This window comes from Chrysemys picta, chromosome 6, assembly GCF_011386835.1.
Source record: "Chrysemys picta bellii isolate R12L10 chromosome 6, ASM1138683v2, whole genome shotgun sequence".
Taxonomy (NCBI): Eukaryota; Metazoa; Chordata; order Testudines; family Emydidae; genus Chrysemys; species Chrysemys picta.
Window position 1 is genome coordinate 61,242,866 of NC_088796.1, and position 24,249 is coordinate 61,267,114.

The window sequence follows — 24,249 nt, forward strand, 5'->3', positions numbered from 1 at the left end:
GGGGAGTGGAAGTGAGGGAGATCCTCCATGTGCTTTAATGAAGAATTTTATTGGCAGACTATTGTAATAGAAATATGGGATGCAATAGCCACAAAAACTGTAAGTCAAAGAACGATAAGGTGAAAACAGTTGTGTTCTCTGCTTTTTCAGCACAGCTATTCCAGTCTCCCACTTATAAAAGGCTGATCAAGAAGTTAAACGGTTGATGGGTGGCTGTGGCTGCTGTCTTTTGAGGTAGGAGTTTGCTCTGATGGATAAAGGCCCATCATCTTGGCAGAGGTCAGGCTGGAAGACTGGAGCAGAGCAGGAGATCTAGTTGTTGGATGAATTTTCCACTTTCTTACAGGGATGGAAACGAGCAAAGAAAATGTCAGGCTCTAAGCTATAGACCAATGAGAATAACTTATTACACTTCAAGGAATGCCAAACCCTAGAGTATGAAGGCAGTACTAACTGGTTAGGCCCATAAACTAGAACATAAAATAAAAATTACGTAAAAAAAAGAAATTATGCACATTCTCATTGCATATAGTGCTAAGATGAACCAAATGAATGACGCTGTCCCCCATCCAAATTCAGTCTTCTCTCAGGTCGTGGGGAACTTAGGTTGTCCATAGAAGATCTTTACCAGGTTCTTCCAATAATTTCGTTTGTTCATACAATCTTGTCTGTTTCAAAGACCATGAAAACCATAAAAGAATCAAGAACCATCAACAACGGTCCAGTTTTCAAAACAAGGTTCCCTGAAAGCACTCAGTCCTTTCTTGAGCATCACTTCAGCGAAGTGATTTTAGATCTGTATTTGGAGTCTGAGAATGAGAGTCCAATTGTCCATAGGTCTTACTCCTTTAAGAGTCACTTTCTTTTAAGCATCATCCACTGATCATGTTGTCATGATAGGCCTGGTCTCCATATGGCATAGGACTGTAGTCACTGTAAGAATGTCAGAACCAAAGAATGGGGGGGAAAGAGTAAAGGCTAAATCTCTCTCTCTTAGGTAACCCTGTTGGGAAAGTTATGCTATATCAGGTCCTTCTCTACTTTACCATTACTAAGTGCTAGGTGCTCAGGAAAGAGCTGTTTGTTCAAATTTTAATTAGCTGTGATTAGAAGCATTTGACAACTAAGTGTAGGTAGTTTTTCCTGTCTCCTATCTCTACCCAGGCTCACTGGCAATATCAGTTCATATGGTACATTTTGAAAGATGGACATCAGGTTCTCCAAGCCTAGAATATAGTTCAGTTTTGGGTTTCTGTTTTGTTGGATTTTCCAATCCAAAGAGGTCTAATGCTATCAGGATGGATAAGAGGGTTACTCTCATTATATGAGAGTTTCATATTATCAGGCCTGCCAAAGAGACCAATTAGGACATTACTAGTTACAGGTTTTTGCTTCTTTATTTTTGATGAAGTTAATGTAAGTCTTCATAACTGTTCAGACAGCCATATCATTCATGAAGAGGAGCCCACAGAAAGGCCATTGTGTTGAGAAAGCATTTTGCAGACTGTCATTTCAGTTACTAGGAATATAGAAGCCCCATTGAAGTTAATGGGAGTTTTACTATTGACTTCAGTGGGTCCAGGATATTACTCATTGCATTTCTAGGCACTACTCTGTTACCTGACTAACATTTGGATATGACAGTTGTTACATTATGTTGATGACAACTTCCTTGGGTTTCCTGTAGTTCTGCTCTGCATTTTTCTTCCAGTACAGCTTACTAGTCTTGGAAATGTTTGATCTAAGGTCTAAGACTGGACTATTTTGGAGGATGGTTCTTTTCTGCACACTTCAAATGAACAGAGATGTAGGCAAAGTACTGTGTTTTCTAGAGGCCATCAGTTTTTGTGTCAATCCCTATGGGCTATCCAGACTCACCGAGTTAGCAATGAAAGAGAGCTCATTTTTTTTTCCATGGTAAAGTAGCCACCCTTTTTCCTGATTGTTACCTGTTACTGCACGAATTTACAGCACTAATCCAAATTAGTTAACAGTATTTTTTTTTTAAAAAGCGCCATTTCTCCTCCGAATTTTCCATCCTTCTTAATCTTCTCTGTTTCTCTTTTTTAGATTGCAAGATCTTTGGGGGCAGGGACTGATTTGTATAGTACCATGTACATCTTGGTGCTTAACAAATAAATCAAAACAACCAAACAAATCAGAAATGTGAAATTTCCCAAAGGATGGAAATTCCAATTCCCAGTCTATTCACACTTTAGAAGATTCCTCTACTTCGAAAGATTCTGCCAATCTGAGAGCGATTGTCTATACTTAAAATGGGGAATCATTCTGGGACTGGTAATGTCTCTCAAAACAGAAGAAAATTTTGCATGTGACCTCTGCATAGGATGTGAATAGTGGTAGTTACTGTAGCTAACCATCATTATGTTTTATATCTATTTTGTCTTCTAGATACATGCTCTGCAAGCTGAACTCAATTTCCATAGAAGCATGTACAACCTCCAAGTTAAGTACACTGAAGCTGTTTTTGAGGGGATAAAGCAAGCCTACCACACTTTTCAAGAGAATGTTGTGTCAGTTCTATGTTCACCGCTACAAGGTTAGTGTGTGTTTTTGTGGTATTTCCAGCAGCACAAACTGAAACCAGTTGGAAAATACTGATAAGCATTAAATAAAAGATCTGCAAAGCTGTAATTTACAATCAGCACCAATCCCACCTAGCACCAGTTTTTCTTCCCTGGATTTTAAATAATCCTTTCATGCGTATATTGGATTTTGTATGCATACTTGTAGACTCAAAAATTCAAAATTCCTTACACAAAATACATAATAATATAACAATATAATATGGCATTCATAATGAAAATAAGAATGTGTTTATTACTTTTTATTAAAAAATTTTCTTGGGAAATAAATATATGTAAAAATCCATCCTACATATGCAGTAGGAACTCTAGTGTGGGTTTTTTCATATTTTCTTTATTAAGTTTTCACGAAGAGTACAAAACAAACTAAAATCTAATGCAATGATGAAGACATTTAAATTAATAAAAAATCATTACAGCCCATATCACAACAAAGGAATGCAAATATACAAGTCTGTTCTGTCTCTTTTCTTTTTCCTTTCAATTTTAGCATAGAAAAGTCCACAACCATATGGTCATTATATACTAGTTACAAATGTGATCTTAAAAAAAAATAGTAGTAAATAATTTAGAGAGGCAAGGTGGGTGAGGTAATATCTTTTATTGGACCAACTACTGTTGGTGAAAGAGACATGGTTTCAAGCCAGAGCTCTTCTTCAGGTCTGGGAGAGGTACTCAGAGAGTGGTAGAGTGTTGTAGGTAACAACATTACTGACTCAATATGGAATATAAATAGACAAATTTAAAATGAAGTGTTGACAAGCTGATTTCTACTTTAGTTAATAAAAAAATAAAAATGCAATACTGCAAATGCTGTTCACTCTCTAAAGGTGTCTCTATTTTAAAAAAATTCAGCTACTTTTATGCAAAAACTCAGCACCTCATCCCACGTAAATTGGCATAGTTTGTGCTAATGAATCAAGGTGGAATTTTCAATCCTAAGTGATACTCACCATGCTTATGGGATAAACTTTCTCATCATTTTGCAGCCATTCTGTGTTCATATGTACATACATAGACACATAAGTGTACTATATATCTGGACTTCCTTGTAGGAAGTGCGGAGCGATTTTTTCCCCCTGTACTGTTGTAGTATTTCAGCTGTCAGAACTGGGCTTGCTCTCCAGAGTACACTAGATAACATGCCTGTTCCTCTCTCTGTCTCTGCTCCACCCCACTTTCTTTGCAGATGTTCTTTCTTCTTACATAAACCTTAAAGCGGAAACTTCAGAGGTTGCTTTAAGGGACTTTCTCACTGCTTTTAAAAACAATGCCAAACAGATCCAAGATACAGTTGACACTTTGACTCCATCAAAGAATCAGCAGCACAAAGGTAATAATTTTTATTTGTTCAATTTAAGACAGCAAGAAATGAAAAAAAAATTAGCTGTTTTCAGTATTCCTGAGTCTGTAAAAACAAGTCATAGGTTTTGGAAGGAAAGTAATTCCTCTGTGCGTTCTTACAGACTAAAGTCATAGTATATTCTAACCTCAGTTACATGGGATAAAATCCAGAGTAGCTGCACTAATGTCAGTGAAGTTATTCCAGATTTACAGTGGTGCAATGTGAGCAGTATTTAGCTCACCATTGCTTTACTGTTTAGTCTTCCCTGTTGTTTATAGCTTTATTAAAATTGTACTAAAACTCTGAAGGATTTTTTTTTTTTTCATTATTTGTATATTTGTAGTGAATTTCAATGACCATGAAATTAAGAAGCCGATAACATTGGATGGAGGCCCAAGTATTTAGGGATGTAGTGGATTCTCCATCACTTGCCGTCTTTAGATCAAGACAGGATGGCTTTCTAAAAGAGATGCTTTAGCTCAAACAGAAGTTATGGACTTGATGTAGGAATTATTGGGTTAGGTTCTTTGGCCTGTGTTATGCTAGAGATCAGACTAGATGATCATAATGGTCCCTTCTGGCCTTAAAATCTATGATGTATAATGCAAGTACTTGTAATATTCAAGCTTTCCCCCACATGGTTCAGCCATAGTACCTCAATTCTGACATACAGTACTCCTGACATGCCATTTGAGGTCCTCTTCTGTGCTCTGGCTCCTAACTCTGTTTGCATTGTGGGTAAATATCAGCTAAGGACTGGGTGCCTGATCTTGCAAAGATTTAGACGTAGGTGTGAATGATTAATCTACAGGAGTTGTTCCATGGACTTATCACATGGGTTAAATCACTCATGTGCATATGTGTATGCAGGATCAGGCTGTAGGGTAAGACCACCAAATATATTATACTGGGAATTTGGCATCGAGCCCCATCATCTGGAGATTAGTGCATTAATCTCCTTAAAAAATCTCAGCTGCTTTAAGAGACTGCAATTAGAATTAATAAAATCTGAAAAATGAAATCCTATTGTTAAAATAATTAAACACCTGGGGCCAGATTCCAATCGCATTTACATTAAATCTTTCCAGTCCATTGACTTCAAGAGAGTTACTCTAGATTTACACTAGTGTAACTGAGATCAAAATATTGCCCTTGAAGTTTTGATTTGTTTATTACTAGAAAGAAAGATATCTTATCTCAGTGACTGAAAAACATTATCATGCTTTACTACATTACAAGGATGATTTCAGGTTGCAGTTACCATACAGAGCATTAAGCTTTGAACTTCTAGAACAAATGAGAGCAAAAATTTAAATATTTCCTAGTTTTGTAGGTATGTTTCTTAAAGGTACAAGTTACAGTTTTTATGGCAATAAAAAGTAGTTAAAAATAGTAATACTTGAACAGAAGTTCAGCTTTCTTTGAATTTATGGGAGAGAAATAGTAAATTTTGTGACTTTCAGGGTATATTACATGTAAATAGCAGAAGTTCACAATTCAGGGTTCATATTTAGACTACTTTGGTTCTGTTTTTGACCCTTTACTATCTTAGCTATGGGATACTACTGTTGATTATTGCACACTTTTGGTGGGATTTTCCAACGTGCTCAGCATTGGTCCAATTCGGTTCTCTTTGAAATCAGTGGGAGTTATCCCAGTGACATAAATGGAGCAGAGTAGGCCAGTCCTGAGGAGTTTTATAAAATCCTCCCGACTGCTACTCTGAGAAACACTTTTTATTCTTTCATCTGCCACCAGCAGCTCATGAGAGTAGTGCTTCACTTGAACCTTCCTACAGATGCTGAATACCAGGATAGGCAACATTTTCAGATGTCATGATTAAACATTGTGTGTAAAATCATCTGTGTCTTGACACATTTTAGTAGCACAGAACAATCTATTTCCTTCGCGACCAAAATGCAGCCTTTTGTCTTTATCATTTAACAAAACTACCATATATGACTTTGACGGTGTTTTTAAAAAACATATTTTAGTGGTTAATTACTTTCATATATGCACTTTACAGTGTAGAACATAATAGTCAAGTGCCAGTACATTTTATTCAAGGGCTAGATGATTGGGCTAGATGATTCAGTGGAATATCACTCTAGACTTTAGTCTTTGAATACCTGGGCACAAATCTGTTTAAATCATCAGTAAAAACATATTTTGTTTGTTCGTTCATGTCAAAAATCTCTCATATGATTTACAATAATTACCTTAAAAACTTGCTGATTGGCTATCAATAAATCAATACAGTTGCGTCAGTTTGGGCATTACTTAAATTTCTCTATACCATATTTTCAGTATTACTTATAGTAGGAAGATTTTAAGGTGACTGTTACAATACAGTATAAATTACTGGCCGTCTGTTCAGGAGATGCTTGATGATTATATTAATATTCAGGATTGCTGTGCTGAGTAAACTTCGGGAGTGCCTACTCACACTGTGTCTGCCTTTAGCTATCACAGGTGAAATGTGCTCCCTGCATCGAACAGCTCTAATAAGCTGTAGTTGCATTCATAATACATAAATAAAATGAGGCTTGTATATGTTTCTAAAGCAATTGCACTCCAATTTTCATGTAATCCTGGTATTCTAATAAACTCGAACATTTGTAGACCTACCTAGAAACAGTGAGTTGATGTACTTCTGGTGGCACACATGAAGTAAGTTGATAGTCTCAGTTCCTAGAAGACAAGTATCCATCTCTAGTGATCTGGTAGCTTGTCCAGAAGCCAAGGGCTCAATGGGCAAAGAAACTGAACTATCTTCTTGCTGTTAGAGATTGGCTTTACCAATCTCTCAATACAAATAATATTGAGCCACATTGGTCGTGGTAGTTGTAGTTATCTTTATGCCTACCATGGTGCCTAGGAACTCCACTCATGGACTAGGACCCCACTGTGCTTGGTTCTGTACAAATAGAACAAAGAGACAGTCCCCCACCCAAAAGAGCTTACAATCCAAGCATAAGAAAAAAGATGGATACAGACCGATCGAGGGAGGCGCTTGTTACAAGGGGACAGTGAGGCATGATAGGTTAGCAGTGCTCTCTGCACACCAGCGTACTAGCTGTCAGGAGTCAGGGCCTGCAGCAGATCCAGTAGCTGGGCAACCTAATGAGTGCAGCTGGCCTGTAGTAGTCTATCTCAGTGGCCCTCAATCCTTCCGGGCTACTGTATCCCTTCGGGAGTCTGATTTACCTTGCGTACCCCCAAGATTCATCTCACTTAAGAATGATTTGCTTACAAAATCAGACATAAAAATACAAAAGTGTCACAGCACACTATTACTGGAATTGTTTACTTTCTCATCTTCACCATGTAATTATAAAATAAATCAGTAGGAATATAAATATTGTACTTACATTTCAATGTATAGTAAATAGCGCAGTATAAACGAGTCATTGTATGAAATTTCAGTTTTTACTGACTTCGCTAGTGCTTTTTATGTGCCTGTTGTAAAACTAGGCAAATAACTCTGTGTACCACTGATCTAACTGGTTGGCTACACTGCCTGATTGATTGGAAGAGTCAGCAGACCAGCTCCTAAACCCAACAACAGTTCAGTGGCTGCTCAAAACATTCGCCCATGGCTGAAATATCTCCTGCTCTTACTTGTTCCCAGCCTTGCTCCTGCCTTGGACCCAGCCTTGCCCCTGCTTTGTCTCACTCCAGGTAACCCAGTTCTAACCATCAGCTCTGACTCCTGACTTCAGCTCTGACCCTTGGCTCTGGCATCGGGCCTTTGACTCCAGTTCTGACCCTGGGCTCTGACTCCTGCTGTGACCCTGGGCTCCAATTCCTGGCTACTGACTCCTGTTCTAACCACTAGGTCTGACATCTGTTCTGACCACTGGGCCTGACTCCTGCTCCAGCCACCCACATGCTGGTCATGTGACACTGGCTGTTATCAAGTTTTTTGTAGACATCACAGCAAAGGAGAGTTGAAGGAGGGATTTGAAGGAGCATGGTGTAGTAGCTTTGTGGATGTTTACTGGGAGCTCCTCCCAAGCATGAGAGGCAAGATGGCAGAAAGAACAAAGGTCGGTGATGGAGGCAGGCAGTGTTGTGTCACTATGGCACTTTTAAAATTAATTTAGTGCATGTAAACATTATTCAGAGCAAAGAGGGGAAAACAGTAATTTTTCATTGGTGGAGCAGTGTTGTTTTAGTGGTTTGAGCATGAGAGTGAGAGCCAGGAGACCTAGGATCTAGTCTCAATGCTGCCATTGACTCAGTGGGACGTTTAGCCAGTTACTGGACTTTTCTATGCTTCACTTTTCCCATTAGCCACCGATCGTGCTTTTTTGTAGCTCTGAGGTTCGCAGATGAAAGGTGCTTTTTACGTGAAGTTGTATTATTTATTATGACTGCAAAGACAACTGCATGAATTCTGCATATTTTACAGTATGCTCAATAAATACTTGCAGATTACATTATTGGGTATTTTTTTGCTTAAATAGTAGCAAGTATGTATTGACAGATTTGTTAATATGTTTTAAAGTTTTACCATAATTCTTCAGTTATCTAAATTGGGACCTATTAAATCCGTTTTGGAAAATCCTCCAAGCATGAAATAATTTTATGCATTTTCTAATCTTTTCATCTCTCAGTTTGTGATCAGACTACTGGGAAGAAGATAAAGATTCAGGTTGACTGAGCATACACAGCTATTACAGTTTGGGTTAATATAGTTTACAGCAGGAAAAGGACTACAAATCTAGACAATGAATGCTTACTTTGCAGTAGCTTCAGGGTCTGAGGACTGACTCTTCAGCCCAGGACACGTCCCCTTTGTGCTCCTTTACAAAGGGGATTTAAAGCTGTCCTAGAAGACTCTCCCAGTGCCTTGAAGTTGGCATCGCTACCCATGCTTCTTTCTCTGCAGGGGACTTTCTGGGTCAGGCTGAGAATGGAGGGTGTGCATGTGTTCCACCTGGAATCAGTTAAAAGCTGCGAGTAGCTGCCTTAACTTGTGCTGGGGCTTATTTGGCTCCTGGCCAGCCCCAAGTTGGTCAGCGGTGAAAGGGTGGCTTAGAGAGTCTTATTTGCTTTCCCCCATCTCTTAACTCCCACCCTCAACATAGCTGAGGATTTAGTCCTGAAGATCTAGCTACTGATTCTTGTAACCTACAATATGAGACTCAAAGGCAAAATCAAAAAACACACTTTTCAGGTTCATATCTGTAGTACATGTTATAAAGGCTACTAGTCACTTGTTTTGCTATTAGAAGATAATATATTGATGCTTGTGTAGTGTAATCGGAAAGGAAGTGAAGATTGAACCAAGCTGTAGTAAATTAGTCATTTTTCCCAAAATAAGCAATTTATTTATACCCTTTAATATGATAGTAAAAGTAGCTCATGCATATACACAAAGGGCTCAGTCACTCCCATCAAATATAGATGTGTGCATTATAATTGCAGGATATAATTCTATCCAGTGCACACTCCTGAGTATTGGATGGCAAAATAAAACAATAAATTTGGCCTGTACAGTGATCTTCACTGATTTCACTGAAAGCCAAATAGACATTGATATAATTTGTCAGTCTTTGTAAATGAATACATTAAGGATCAGGTCGTTTCACCAATCCCACATGCCTGCACAAAGGTTAATTGGAGAGAAGATGCTTGGAGCATGCGCAGGAGATCTGTGGCTTCTACATACTACGAATAAGTTCCCTTGGAGGCTCCCTAAGTTCCAGCTTACAGGGTGGTATAGAGCTGAGGAGGGAGAGGTGTGTGTGTGTGTGTGTGTGTATAGAGGGTGGAGATCAGCCATGAATATGGTGGCTACGGCAGCCACAAGGCTGCAATAGTAGCTTCAGAGTTGCCTGGGAAGAAGGATGTTTTTCAGCCAAGCCCTGTGGCTCTTCCCAGTGCAGAGGATGGTTGCTTGGGATATGTGCTGGGCAAGAATTTGGGTCTAATTGCAATACTAAGACCTCATCATTATCTGTCATAACATGGTAGTAAATGTAAACTCCGAAATAAACCTCATTAATTCACATTTACACTATCATAGTAACAAACTGGAAAATATTAGGCACTAATAGTTTTTTTCCAGATAGGTTTCTGAAGTCTATTTTTAACAGAGAGCTGTGAAAGAAGTCATATGATTAGATCTGAAGGACTTGGAGCTGTGACAATTTGGCCTGAACTACTGGCTCAAATATAGAACAAGTCATGTGTACAGGATGTTAACATTGACTTCATAACTGTTTAGAGACAAAGTCATCTTAACCACCTGCAAGTAATATGGTTCACTTTGTGTCCATACAAATGCTTTTCTGACATCACAATCATGTTTATATGTCCACACTTATCACAATGGTTAATTGTATTTGTATCAATGCATTCTGAGAATATCATGAAAACTATCCCATACTGCTGTAATAGGGAATAGACTATCCAGAAGACATGCACATAGCAACACTGGGACAATGCACTCTGGGATGTCCTTCGCATAGAGAGCGTAGAGGAAGTGGGACTGGCCAAACCAGTTAAAAGTGGGTCCTGTCTCACTGGAAAACATAGTGAGCTGAACTGGTTATGGAAGATAGGCGTGGGCCTCCGTGAAATACTGTTAGCTTGCCATGGTCACTGAGCGAGTTTTAATAACATTGTGTGCCAACACAAAATATTTAGGGTGACCCATGCTAGTAACAGGTTACACATTCATAGCAAAAGCAGGATTTGTGTGTCAAAAGGCAAGTCATTTTGTTCCTTACTCAACTCAGGGTCCAAGATGTTCTCAGTGAAAACCAGATACTGCATCTAAACAAAAGGTTCATGAGTAAATACATCAGGGGAAAAAAAATTAAAAACACAAAAAAACCCTTTCTTCTAAAACACACAAATTACACCATCCTGCAACTGAGCTCTTCTCTACCTAACTTCATCTACACTTAACTTCCAAAAGAAAAGGTGAAATAACAGTAGATTTTTTTCCACACCAGAAACTCTGTAATTGGCAGAATAGTTAAAATTGGTCAACTCCCTGAAGTGCTCAGTGTAATACAGCTTTGCACTCTTTTGTTTTACATTAAGGCCATGTATTGTTATTTCTAAAAAAAACCTGGCAGCTGTTTGGTTCCTTTCTTGTAAGAATTCTAACATGAACATTCCAATTATATTTGAATAAAGTGTGGGAAAGCAGCATTAGAGGGAGAACACTCAAGTCAGCTTTAACAACGAGTGTCTCATTTTGAGTTTGTCAGATGACTGTGTCCACATTTAAACTGTGGCATTTTTTTCAAGACTACAGTAAATCTATATCCTCACTTTTATTGCGCCAAATCTGGAAGTTCATACTCAATTGTTGAGGAGTTTGCCTAATTAAAAACTGAGTAAGGAGCACAGGATATGGCTTTTTTATTCTTTAGTTTATTATTGTTACTACATTTTTATAACAGGAGGTAAAATTATACTTAGTGCCATATGCCACATTTCATAAATAGTAACAGCACTGCTATATGTCAGAGGCATAAAGACTAGATTTTGTGAAGGCCATTGTTATAAAAACAAAAAGAACCTGGAATGACACCTTGTTTTTCAGGATATACTGACAGCAAAATTGACTTATTGCCAGGAAGTTTTGCACTTGTGTAGCAGGCAGAAACATAGATTAGTTTAGAATTGGTTTGAGACCCCCTTGGCATCTAGATTTTTATTGAACATCGGACATTTCAGAGCTCATCAGCGGTGCAGAAATGTTGATGACATTATAAACTGTAAAAGTTTCATATCTTTTCCAGATCTTGCAATTAGTTATTAATTTCAGCAAATTAGAAAATAAATGCAGAACTGTCCATCTCAATGTCTCAAAGACTAAAGAATAAACAAAGATGCACAAAAAACCCAATCTTGAAATTGATTGCACCTGGCTGCATGGGGCTCCATTGATTTCAGTGGGCTATGTGCAGGAATAGGAGTGTTCCTCCATTACAGGATTAGGGCTTTAAGTTTTAATGTTCCAAAAATGTCCTAACCTGACCCTTAAAATAGCACCTTGCAGATGAGAGATATGTGTAGTAAGTATCAGTGCAGTTGGGAGCAGAGATCAAATGAACTCCAGTACTGGGGTGGATAGATAAAATATATTGTTCTGTAGAAAACTGCTCAGATATCATGGTGTTTAGCCTATCTTTTGACTGGCTATTCAAATACCTATTCCCCCTCCCTACCCTCCAATCATTTGACATAATGGTAAAGAGTGGACAAGTAGACTTTGTGCTGGGATTGGTAAATTTTCATGATGGTCTGGAAAGGCTGCTATAAAATGACTTTATAATTCTTCAGACTGCATTCTCAGCTGTGCTGAGCGCAGATTCAATGCAAATGAAAGTGAAAGAGGCAAAGGTGTCTCCATAGCTCCACCCTGGTCCTTGACATGACCTGGAATAGTCCATAGGCTGAGGATATTGTGGAGTGGAGAGCAGGTGGCACAACGCTATAGCTCTGCTGGTTTTCATCAACTGAGGACACAGGCGCTGACTTCTATTTTTCCTGGTTGGTGCTCCACGCCCGTTCCTCCCCGAGGCCCTGCCCCAACTCTGTCCCCTCCCCCCAGACCTCTCCGACTGCCTGCCACTCGTTGCTCTCTGCCCTTCCCAGAGCGCCTCCTGCCAGCAGCTGAGCAGCAGTCCCACTGAACAGCTGTGGCTGGTGGGTGCTGAGCACCCTCTATTTTTTTTCTGTGGGTGCTTAAGCCCCGGAGTCCTCACGGAGTCGGTGCCTATGGCTGAGGATTCCCTTGTGTTGGATGGGGCACAAAAGGGACTTAACAAGGGACCAGGCCTTCTATTTCAGGACAGCATCCTCTTAATGACCATTTTCTATAACATTTCATGACACTTCTGAAGACTTTCCACAGCTGTGTTCAACTTCTGCCTTGCCAACTTCATCCAAGAGACTTGACAGAGAGTGCTCAAGCTGGGCTTTATCAGTATTTCTTTCAACAACAAGAATAAGGGACCCTGTTATGCCTACCATCTCTACTTTCTGACATTCACTGTAGCTTTGCTCATCTATGTATAGTGCTTGATTTTATTTGGCTTTCTAGAATAGCTGATTGGTATGGCTGCTATGTAATGTATTGTAACTGATTGGAAATTAGAGCAAATAAGCCATGTTTTCTTTTCATTTTAGCAACACTTGTCACCTTTGGCTTTGTTTTCCATCTCAAAATTCTTTATCTGTTTCACTTTGGTATCAGATGGAGCTTCCGTTAGCAAAAATTTGAATCTATGTCAAAAGAAATTCAAGTCCACAGGCAAAAACTACATTTAAATTGCAGAGTTTGTGATTTGAATCCACAAACATATGGACTTTTGCAGTTAAGGACCTGATGCCAAGGCACAGTTAGTTAGGACATGTCTACACATACAGTGGTGCAGCTGTGCTAATGCAGCTGCACTGCAACAGCGCGTTTGGTGAAGACGCTCTATGCCGATGGGAGAGAGTTGCCTAGTCGGCATAATAAAACCACCTCTGTGAGCAGCAGAAGCTATGTCGGTGGGAGAAGTTCTCCTGCCAACATAGCACTGTGCACACGAGCGCTTATGTCGGAGTAACATATGTCGGGGGTGGTTTATTCATACCCCTGAGTGACATAAGTTATGCTGACATAGGCTGTAGTGTATACATCGTTGAATTCACAGGCCATGTTTGGTCTTGCATTGGGGAGTTCTGGGCATACATTCTTTCCCCTGCTCCAGGGAAGATGTGTAGCTAAAGAGCCCTTACATCTGCTGTATGCCACTGGAGGATCTGGCTGGATTACTGAGGTGATTGTCCTTGGGCAGGTTAAGTTAGATTTCTATTGGCAAAACAGTGCAAAGGATAGAGGATCTGCACCCGGCATTAGTCTTATCTTGTCCACTTCAATGACTGTGGTTCCTTCTTCATTATTGGGCTTCACTAGTCCCAAATGGCACCAGATTAACAGTCATGCTACTGGAGATAACTATACAACAGCTGAATGTTGTTGCAGAGGCTTCGCAGCAGGAGATGTATATCTCTTCCCCCCAAAACATAGAAAACTGCACTAACTGGGCCTTTTTCATTTGCAAACTGGAGTGAGCATCAACAGCAACAAGTATCAGTTCTGTGGTGATATAAGAGGACCTAAAAGTAACAAAGGCTGCATATGGGTTGTAGTGGCCAGTTGCACTGCCTGCCCCTCCAGTGGTGATTCTGCAGTAATCAAGAAGACATCTAAGTTCAGTCAAATGCTGAGAGAGTAGATGCTGAGAAACTGGAATGGTAGAGAAATAAGGTGTATGTTAATGGCAAAGCCACTCAACACTTACACAGAACTTTACATGCTCACACATTTGTAACACTTTACAAACATTAATATTCACCCATCTGAAATAGGTAATTTAAGTATCATTATCCTGGTTTTACAAATGGGGATACTGAGCTATAGAGACATTGAAAGGTCAGTGTGCAGTTGGAAGGGGTACTTTAAAATTTTTGGACACCGAGTAAATTTATTGAAAAAATTACTAAAAATATTTAGTTTAGAGAAACAAGAAATGGCAGGCCAGCTCTTAATAATTGTTTCTCTTAGTGCCAACCCATGGGTGTGGCTCCCACTATTTAGTCACAGGGATTATTTTACTTTCCTTAGGGGATGCCATATCAAGACCAAGCAAAATAATCACAATTATTAACCATGGCTATTTTACTATTAAAGAAAGGAAAAGAAAACCCCGAACAACACAACACAAATGACAGAATACGGGCAAATAAACTGGTGACTTCCATTACAGTCTTTTCTGTACATCTCTTTGGAGAACTTTAACAGAGATTACATCCTTGAGAGTGAACCACCTCTGGGGATGCATGAATTTTTGTGTATTTGTGTAAATTTAGACCAAAGTCTCTATTATTTTCCATAAGTATTGTGAATCCATTCTTTAGTGTACTCTTAGACAACTAAGAATGTTTATAGATGGGTGTGATGGGTTACCCCCCCCCACACGTCCGGGGTGCCACTGAGCCCGGCTGTTCCACCAGCCTGGGCTCCCTTACACTGTCCTGCTGAGCCAGGCCCTCAAGCCTCCTCCAGCATGCACACAGGTAGGGACACACCCAGCTGCAGAAAGACACAGACACTGAAATCAGCTCTGCATGAATAGGCTTCAGCTGGGGAATTGCCTGGAATCCAGTGCACATCCCCTCTGGAGTATAAACCCCAAATTGTATTGTTGTGTGCTGCATATTAAATTCGCCCCCTCCCTCCGTGTGGAGGAAGATGTGCACAGCTTTTGTCCCCCTCCTGCTCCCAGTTATGAATTCCACAAACTGGTTTTAGAGAAAACAAAAACAAGTTTATTAACTACAAAAGATAGATTATAAGGGATCGCAAACAGATCAAAGCAGATTACCTAGCAAATGAAATAAACACGCAAACTAAGTTTAATAGACTAAAGAAACTGGTTACAAGTAGTAATTTCTCACTTTAAATGTTTCAGGCAGATTGCAGAGATTCTTGAAGGCAAGCTGCTCCTGCTTGTAGCTTAAAACTCCAGATATTCCTTTCACAGGCCAGACACCTTCCCAGGCCAGACACCTTCCCAGCCTGGGCTCAGTCCTTCTCCCCCCTGGTCTTTGTTGCTTAGATATTCACAGCAGTCATCCTGGGTGGGGATTCAGGGAAGAACGACCACTGATAATGTCCCTCCTTTTGCCTTAAATAGGTTTTACATATGGTGGGAACCCTTTGTTATCCGGTGTGGTCACCCCTCCCTCAGGTGGAAAAATACTGGTATTCTATCATGGAGTCCAGTACCAGGTGACATGATTATATGACTCTGCAGTGTCAAAGCAGCCATTTGTAGCATCCTAGGAAGGTGTAAGATTAGCATCTTCAAAGACCTATCGTTCTCCCTAATGGTCCATTGACTTGTCCCCAGGTAGCCAGCCAGACTGATTGTATTCTGTCTGGTGGGTGTTCCCCAGGTGCAAATACTTTTGTAGTACAGATGTATAGTCAATATTCCTAACTTTAGATACAAAAATGATACATGCATACAAATGGAATAATCATATTCAGCAAATCTTAACCTTTCCAATGATATCTCACATTCCTTATCTTGCACAAAACATATCATGGTCATGCTATAATTATATTATAACAATATTTTCATGAAGAATATGGTGTGTACTGTCACAATGGGCAAAATAATTTTGTGCAGGGGGGGAACCTGTTGGTTATTAATAAATAATCAGCCAGTTTACAGTTAGCAAAGTAAGCAATCTTAACTAAATAAAGAACAAATTTAAATTAGTTACCTAGAAAAAGCCATTTGAGGAGCTGTCTTAAGAAACACCAGTTATGAATATTAAGAATTTTACATTCCACTGTTTCACTGTTTACCAATGTTTAGTCCCTGTCTCCTCTCCAAATATGTGGTCCAATCATTTGGTGTTTCAGGAGAAACTGTTAGTCTTTTAAGTTACAACAGCATTTTAATATTCCAGGAAAATCATTACAAGAATTGCAGATCTAATCCCCTGGCACTGATTTAGTTAATTTCCTCTCACCAATCCATGTTGAAGTCTTAGGGAGGTTTTCCTTGGGTTGCTTTCATCTTGAGTCTTCTCTGTTTTTGTTAATTTGTTTATGGCACTTTGCTTGTGGAATGCTGTGTTTGAGCAGGGTTGCATAGGGGGTATGTGTGTGTGTGTGTGAGAGAGAGAGGAGCTCACTTTACAGGATTTTTTTAACCCTTCTTCCTGTTTTCCTGAGATTATAGGAAAGCACACCTCTTCTAGGCTTGTTTAGATTGTAAACTGGTCACTGTCACCCTTTCATTGGCTTTATGCCTTTAGGGTTGGCTTAGGTGACACTTTCAGTTCCTAAATATGTCTACATATTCTGTTTAATGAATATGCAACATTTCTTTAATTGCCTTCGTTTTTCTTGTGGCAGGAATGATGCAGACAACTTTTAAACTTTGTTTTAACTCTTTTTTTATTCAATCCAGTTTGAAATAATCTTTCAGTTTTATTAGAGTTTGAGAAGAAATAAAATTCTCTTTTTAAAAAGTCCAAACACTCCTGTTCTTTATATGAAAGTTTTCAGTTTTCAAAATAGTCTTTTTAAAATTAAATAACTCTTACAAAGTCTTTATCTTAAATAATTTAAAGTTGATGACTTTGGAGAGATGATATTGGTTAGGGTTTGTGTGTGTACTGCCAGTATGTAATTAGTTCCCCAGTAATATAAATAGTCTGTACTTAAATGACTTCCTACTCTAATTTAGCAAGGTGGTACATAAAGAATTTTACCATTTACATAGCAATAACATCAGGAATTATATTAACAGTTTTGTATTTAGCTAACATATTTGCAAGTCTGCATTTTACAAAGGTTTTTGTCTTTTCAACATTTAAAAAATAATTATTCATTACTTGAGAAATAAAAGTTTAAAAATGTTGACATATTTTTCTCTAAAGTTTTAAAGAATACAACATAATTAGGCCTCCACTTAACAGCTTAATGTCTGACATGGTCTGTCATCTTGATGTTTGCTTGTCCTTGGGAGATAGAAGCAGAAACCTTCTGGAATTTCTTTGATAAGCTTTAACATTTTATAACAAAACAAATTAAACATATGTTTATATTTCCAAACATCCTGGCTAGAACATTCTTGTAGATATTTCTTTAATATTAAATAAAGGTGCAAACAAGTTAGTAATGACTTAAAAATAAGATATAACCATTTGATTAATATTATATTTGCATCAATATAGAGGTCTCTATCCCACATCACACAGCAAGACTTGAGTCCCTGGATTCTAGTCTTCTGTTCTTTCTTGTAGACCACACCTCAGTCAAGGATCACCAGGGTGAGGGAAAGCCCCAGTCATGCATCTTACACTGGCTGCAAGGAAGGGGTGGTATAGGAGCTTTTATGTTCCTACATCAGGTTTATTTATTATCCCATAGAAGCTACACTGGCTTTTAGATTTTTATTGCCCTAATTCGGCTGAGGTGTGAGGCCACTGTCAATTGACAGTGAAATCACCTGAAGAGAACTTCCCCAAAATGCCACATCCTGCCTGTAGGACAGGGTGGTGCAGGATGAGATCATAAGTGGATCTTAAATTGACTATAATCTCCCTCCTTTGTCTTCTCCACACATGGAAGGGGATGGATTGTTTCTGTCTAGGATCTAGGAAGTAGACAATTATAGATCTTGCAGAAGTTCAACTCTATGCAGGGGGTAAAAAATAAGTAGATTCCTAAATATTTCCTTTCTTTGTACCTTTCCAAACATAACCTTATTAAAAAAGAAAGTCAGTGCTATCATATACTGTTGTATCAGTTAGAAGCTTTGAACTCTGCAGTGTCTAACCAATAGTCTTGGCATCAAACCCAGGAGGAAAAGGAAAAAGTTCTGCACAGTTCTACTGTATAACAGTGTGTGTGCCTTTGTATTTTATTTGTATAACAATAAAAAGACAAACCCATAAAAGGAAAAAGTGCTACTTCTCACTGGAACCTTGACTTGAATTTATAAATGGAAGAAATTCCATAATCCTGACTTTGTCTTATACCATTTTTCGTTATTGAGTCTAAACTGTGGATTAACAAAAACATGCACAATCAGTGATAATTTCCATTGTGGCTACTCTAGGCTAGTGTTTTTCTAGTTGAAATACCAAGGTATGGGCTGACAGTCTAATGGGAATACAAGATCTGAATTTTAGACAACTGCTGAGAGGGAGAAAGGGAGTGGCTTACATAATCTGAAAGCAATTTGTTTGACCAATTTGGGAGTCACATTCAGGCATCTTTGGCAGAAGGCTAGTGACTACTACACACAGGCACTGTTGATTTCTGGTAGAGGGGGAAATACTTTCTCTAACACACTGTATTGTCAGTCTTAGCTTTTCTAGATAAATGATGAACCACATGTTGCAAAGAACCAGGTGATCTACAGGACAAGAGATTTAAAGCTTTACTGACACATTCCAAGCCATGTCAAAACTACTACTGATTTATGCTTTTATACTTTAATGTGACTACTGGCACTTATAAATCTCCCTGATTATTCCTGTTGATGTGAAATGTCTGTTGTAATTTAACTCACTGCCCTATTATCTCTTAAGGTGATGAGGCCCTGTCAAGGTTTGGAAAAGAATTCTTCCTCTCTTTGGAGCATTCACTCAAAGACTGTGGGGAACAACGGGATAAAGCAGCCAGCGAAATGGAAACCTTACAAACTGAACTGGTACTGGCCTTTGAAAACCTTCAGAGCTTAAGAAAGGAACGAAAAGAGAAGAAAGCAGAATCCATTCCTCATTTTACAAAGTCTGAAGGAGGGGAGAGTGCAGGAGGAGGAGCTGCAAGTGGCTTGGATATGATTTCAAAAGATAACCCAGTGCCAGATTCAACACCTCTGCGGCCTCCACACAGTGAGAGTCTTTTGCCCAAACATGTGTCTGTGATGGCAGAAGCATCTAGCAACTCATCAGCCAAGCTGCAGCAGCAGAGTTCTAAGGGGTTAGCCCTTCACCAGAAGGGGAAGAGCTCCCACAGGAGTAAGAGCATGAAGACCCCACTGCAAGGCCACCTTGGCAAGATTAACCATCACTTTATCTTTAATATCTTTTTCTTCAAAAATGGTCTGAGCTAGTTTGTAATATTCTGTGTTATGATGAACTCAGGGGCAAGGGGCAGTCCTGCAAGGTGTTGGGAAAAGAATTAAGTCAAGGGGGCTGAGGGCATTCAACACCTTGTAAATGGTGTTGGAAATCTCATAGGGGGCCCGATCAAAGCTCATTGAAGTCAATGACAGAATTCCCATCCATGGGCTTTGGATCAGGTCCTTAGTATTCATGCTAGAATGCATGAAACCAGGAGGACAGAAATAGAGGGCTGGTGTTAAACTAGAATGAATAGCTTTTGAAGAGGTAATATACGCACTCAGCACATGGACTGTACTAACGTTATGCTGGATGTATGTGCTGTTTCATCACAGATGTGTTTTTACACTTTATGAAGATTATAGAATGACTAAAAAAATAAATCACTGGCACCAGGCTTGGTTTTGTTTCATTACCAAAAATGCATAGTGGGCTTGACAGACCACAACCATCTGACAAATGTTTATAAATTGTTTTTATTTGACTTGGCATCTGTGTTGAAAGGAAATCCCTCTAGATTCCCATGCTCGTGTGAATGATAAAACTCTTGAATGCCCCAAATTACTACATATGCAAGGAGAAAAGGATTGAGTTCACAATGTTTACTGATAACAAATGGTTTTGGAGAGCCTTACTTTACTGAGAACAACAATGTAAATAAGTCAGAATTGGGTGTGCAATGTTTCCTGTTTTTAAAATTTGATATTATTATATTTTTATTCTAAATCACTTTTTTGTTAATTCTAAAGATTATAAAGTTTTATTTTCTGGTGAATGAAAAATTGAAGTTGTAGACATAGTATTTTTGTTGTACTAGTAAGATCTGAAGGTCCATTGGAGCATTTAACTTTCCAAAGAGCCTTGATGTTGGGATGGGTGCAGACAGGAATGCAATAACTGAAATATATTTGTTTGTGTCATTTTTCTCTGTTCTACCAAAAGCAAGTGTTCTGCAATGATTACACCAACCACTTCAAGCAGGGGCGGCTCTATGTTTTTTGCCGCCCCAAGCACGGCAATCAGGCGGGCTTCGGCGGCATCCCTGCAGGCGGTCCGCGGTCACGCGGATTCGGCGGTGTTTCTGTGGGTGGTTTGCTGGTCCTGTGGCTTTGGCGTACTTGCCGCCAAATTGCCACCGAAACTGCGGGACCAGCGGACCTCCCACAGGCACGTTGCCTGACTGCCACCCTCACAGCAGCCAACACGCTGCACTGGTGTCTGGAGCCTCCCCTGACTTCAAGAGAACTGCTGTGAATTCATAAGTGTGATTAATTTGCTGGCTGTAATAGAGGTAACAGAGTAAACTTAGTCAAAAGACCAGTGTTTTGGGTTTGCTTTTTTTATGTCTTGGTGCCAGTCATATGTCAGAAAGACAGGAAGCGAGAGCTTATTCATTAACTTGGACTGATTTTTCCCTGTGGGGCCAGCTGGGCGGCAGCCCCAGACCCCGCCATGCGGGGACGGCAGAGTGGCAGCCGCAGACCCCATCAGACCCCGCCATGCAGGCAGCCCCAGACCCCGCCGGACTCCGCCACATGGGGCTGGTAGAGTGGCAGACCCGGAACCCGCCACTCTGGACTCCGACCCCGCTGTGCCACACCGTGCCCCGTCCAGCCAGGCAGCCCAGACCCCGAGGCGCTGGGCGGCCAGGCAGCTGGTAACCCAGCCCCATAGCCTTTAGCACACAGCTGGGCTGCAGCTGTGTGCTAATTGGGCTATGAGTTAAGAACCGCTGATCGAGAGCCTCAGAGCCTACGGAGGAAATCTCCAAACAGCAGGAGATTGAGCCCAAAGAGAAGACCACAACACCAACTCATTTTTCTTCCTTTTTTTCAGATAAGGCCGTAATGCCCCTTCCTCCGTCCATGGCAGCCAATTTAAGGTCCTTTCAGGACCTTACAAAGAGGATGGCAGATTCAGTACAAATCCCTCTTGAGATGAGGGACACCCACCATAAACTGCTGGACATTCTACATACTTCCTCCTCCTCAAGGATCACCCTCCCTATTAATAAGGTGCTTTTGGACCCAGTAAGATTCATATGGCAAACAACAGCATTGTCCACACAGATGTGCACAGAGGCCAACAAAATGTATTATGCACCCACCAAAAACTCAGGGTTCCTCTTCTCCCACCCTCCACCTAATTCTATTGTGGTGGATAAAGTGAACTCCTGTGGCCACCAGCACTATTCAAAATCCACCCCTTACTATAGGGATTGGAAGAGACTGGACTTGTTTGGGAGAAAGGTCTACTCTTCCATGACTTTGCAATTTCTTATTGCAAACTACCAAGCGCTAATGGCCAAATACAATTGCACAAATTGTGCCAAGCTTAACAACTTTATTGATCACCTGCCAGAGTCATACAGAGACCAATTTCAGGCCATCATACAAGAGGGGCAGTTGGTGGCAAAAACAGAACTCCAAACTGCACTAGATGTCATGGATACTGCAGCCTGTTCAATCTCCACAGTGGTCGTGATGTGGTGAGTGATGTGGTTGCATCTTTTGGAACTGCCAAAGGGGGTTCAGATCATTGTCAAGGATCTCCCCTTCAAATTGTTTGCAGATAAGATCGATGCGATGTGCCATAAGACTCCAGAGCCACACTTCGATCACTGGGGCTAGGCGAAAAAGGAAATTTACCCCTCAGCCTTCCCAAAAGTCATGTCCAACCCAGTACCCATTACAGTGCTATTATGAGCCATAATGGAAAAAGTCTAAAATTCAGAGGTGTAAATCATCATGCCCTCAGTCCTCCACATCACAACCTTCCACCTCAAAACACCAATTTTGACTCCTTGGTTGAGGCCCCATGAGACTACTCCCCATGACACCAACTGCAACTTTCCGACCTTTCTCATCCCTTTGGATATCGTCTGGTTCTGTTCCATCAGAATTGGAAACACATAACATCCGACAGATGGGTTTCGGAAATTATCTCTCCTGGGTATTCTATCCACTTCCGTCCGTCCCGTCCCCCCCCCACTTCAGGAACCCCTCTCATGAGAGACTATTAAGACATAGATCATCTCCTATCTCTAGGAGCCATAGACACATCTATGCCTGCACATCTCTGAGGCAAAGGGGTTTTATTCCTGATATTTCCTGATCCCCAAGAAAAAGGGAGGTTGGAGACCCATACTGGACCTCAGAGGACTGAACAAATATGTGAAGGCTCAAAAATTCAAGATGGTCACATTAATAGTGATTATTCCATCCACGGAACAGGGAGATTGGTTCTTGGCCCTTGACCTTCAGGATGCCTACTTTCCACATATTGATTCTACCGGCCCACAGACGACTCCTCCCAGGAGCGCTGCCAGCTTTTCTGTCGCCCTAGGCGGTGGAAGGTCCCGCCCCAAAATGCCGCCCCTCACAGAGGCGGCAGAAGGTCCTGCCACTGAAATACCGCCACAGTTGCCATCCTCCAAATTGTGCCCTAGGCGACTGCCTAGGTCACCTAATGGGTTGCGCTGGCCCTGATTCCTCCAGTTTACCCTAGGTCAGGACTACTACCAGTACAGAGTACTGCCTTTGGGCCTCTCATGGGCCCCCAGAGTATTCTCCAAATCTTCTCCATAGTAGTGGCACACTTACGCACCCTGGGGATCATGATCTACCCATACTTGGATGACTGTCTCTTCAGGGTCCGTTCCTTTGAAGACACCCATAGGACAACAGACTTGTTCATGAAGGTAGAACTGCAGGGCAGGGTGCCTGCTTGGGAGGGGGAGCTAAAATTCTACCTGCTATAAGTCTCCAAACCCTCCTCCTTGACACCTATAATCACAGGTGTCAGATACAAAGTAATGGCTGACACCAGATAAGTCTATAGGGGGAATTGGGGATACAGGTCACTGCCTCATCACTCAGAAAACATAAACAGGGAAAGAGTGTGTGCCAGGAGCTGCTTGTGGGTAGGGTGGGGATAGTGAAACTTGCCAGGCACCTTACAAAACCAGACAGTTTTGTTACAATTCACTTGATGTTATGTTCAATCAAACCTGGAACTCCCAAAGAACCTCATGTGGTAAAGTGATCCATTTATGCCAGGTGCAACATTGAGGGATTCAAGCTACTGGCGTCTGTAAGGGGCATCAAATGGAGAGACATGACTGCATGAAGGCCCAATATACCAGGCTGCATCTTTGCCAGGGTAACCCATCCCAGGGTAGGACTTCACCAGTGGCTGCTGGTCCCAGTGGAGTAGTGCCTTTGGTTTCTGCTCTGGTATAGATTACCTAGCACACAATGGTCTAAGTCATTTTTAGCAAGGACATCCTACCTTGCTTAGATTTGGCTGATTTGGCTCACTTTATTATTTAACAAAAGCAGTGGCTAATTTGACCCCTCACTCTGTATCTTCCTTTATTTGTGACCTGGTCCTAGATAATTATTTCAAACTCTGCAGAAACAAAATGACAGCAGTGAATTGATTTAGTTTATGAAGCCATATTCATTATCAGAAGAGGTAGGAGATAACTTAAAATGAAGACATACTTCAGATGCTGAGCCATATTGAAAAACCTTCTGAAGCTTGGGTGGGGAGGGAACATGGTCACAAAGAGCTGATTTTTAAAACTGCATACAGACTTCCATGCCGTATTTATATGCATAA

At 40.5% G+C, this 24,249-nt stretch overlaps 1 protein-coding gene across 6 annotated transcripts in view; it reads left to right on the forward strand.

The window, feature by feature from the left end:
- Positions 1–20,943, forward strand: part of LOC101949263 (uncharacterized) — a 155,267-nt gene extending 134,324 nt beyond the window's left edge. For 5 of the 6 annotated variants that reach the window (XM_042840403.2, XM_005284052.4, XM_005284051.5 and 2 more), the window contains 3 exons: positions 2,413–2,560; positions 3,796–3,939; positions 19,090–20,943. In XM_042840403.2, coding sequence (XP_042696337.2) covers positions 2,413–2,560; positions 3,796–3,939; positions 19,090–19,616 — 819 coding nt within the window. In that variant the 3' untranslated portion in view covers positions 19,617–20,943. The remainder of the gene's footprint in view (positions 1–2,412; positions 2,561–3,795; positions 3,940–19,089) is intronic. The other variant, XM_024109785.3, reaches the window with a different exon arrangement.
- The last annotated feature ends 3,306 nt before the right edge of the window (positions 20,944–24,249 follow it).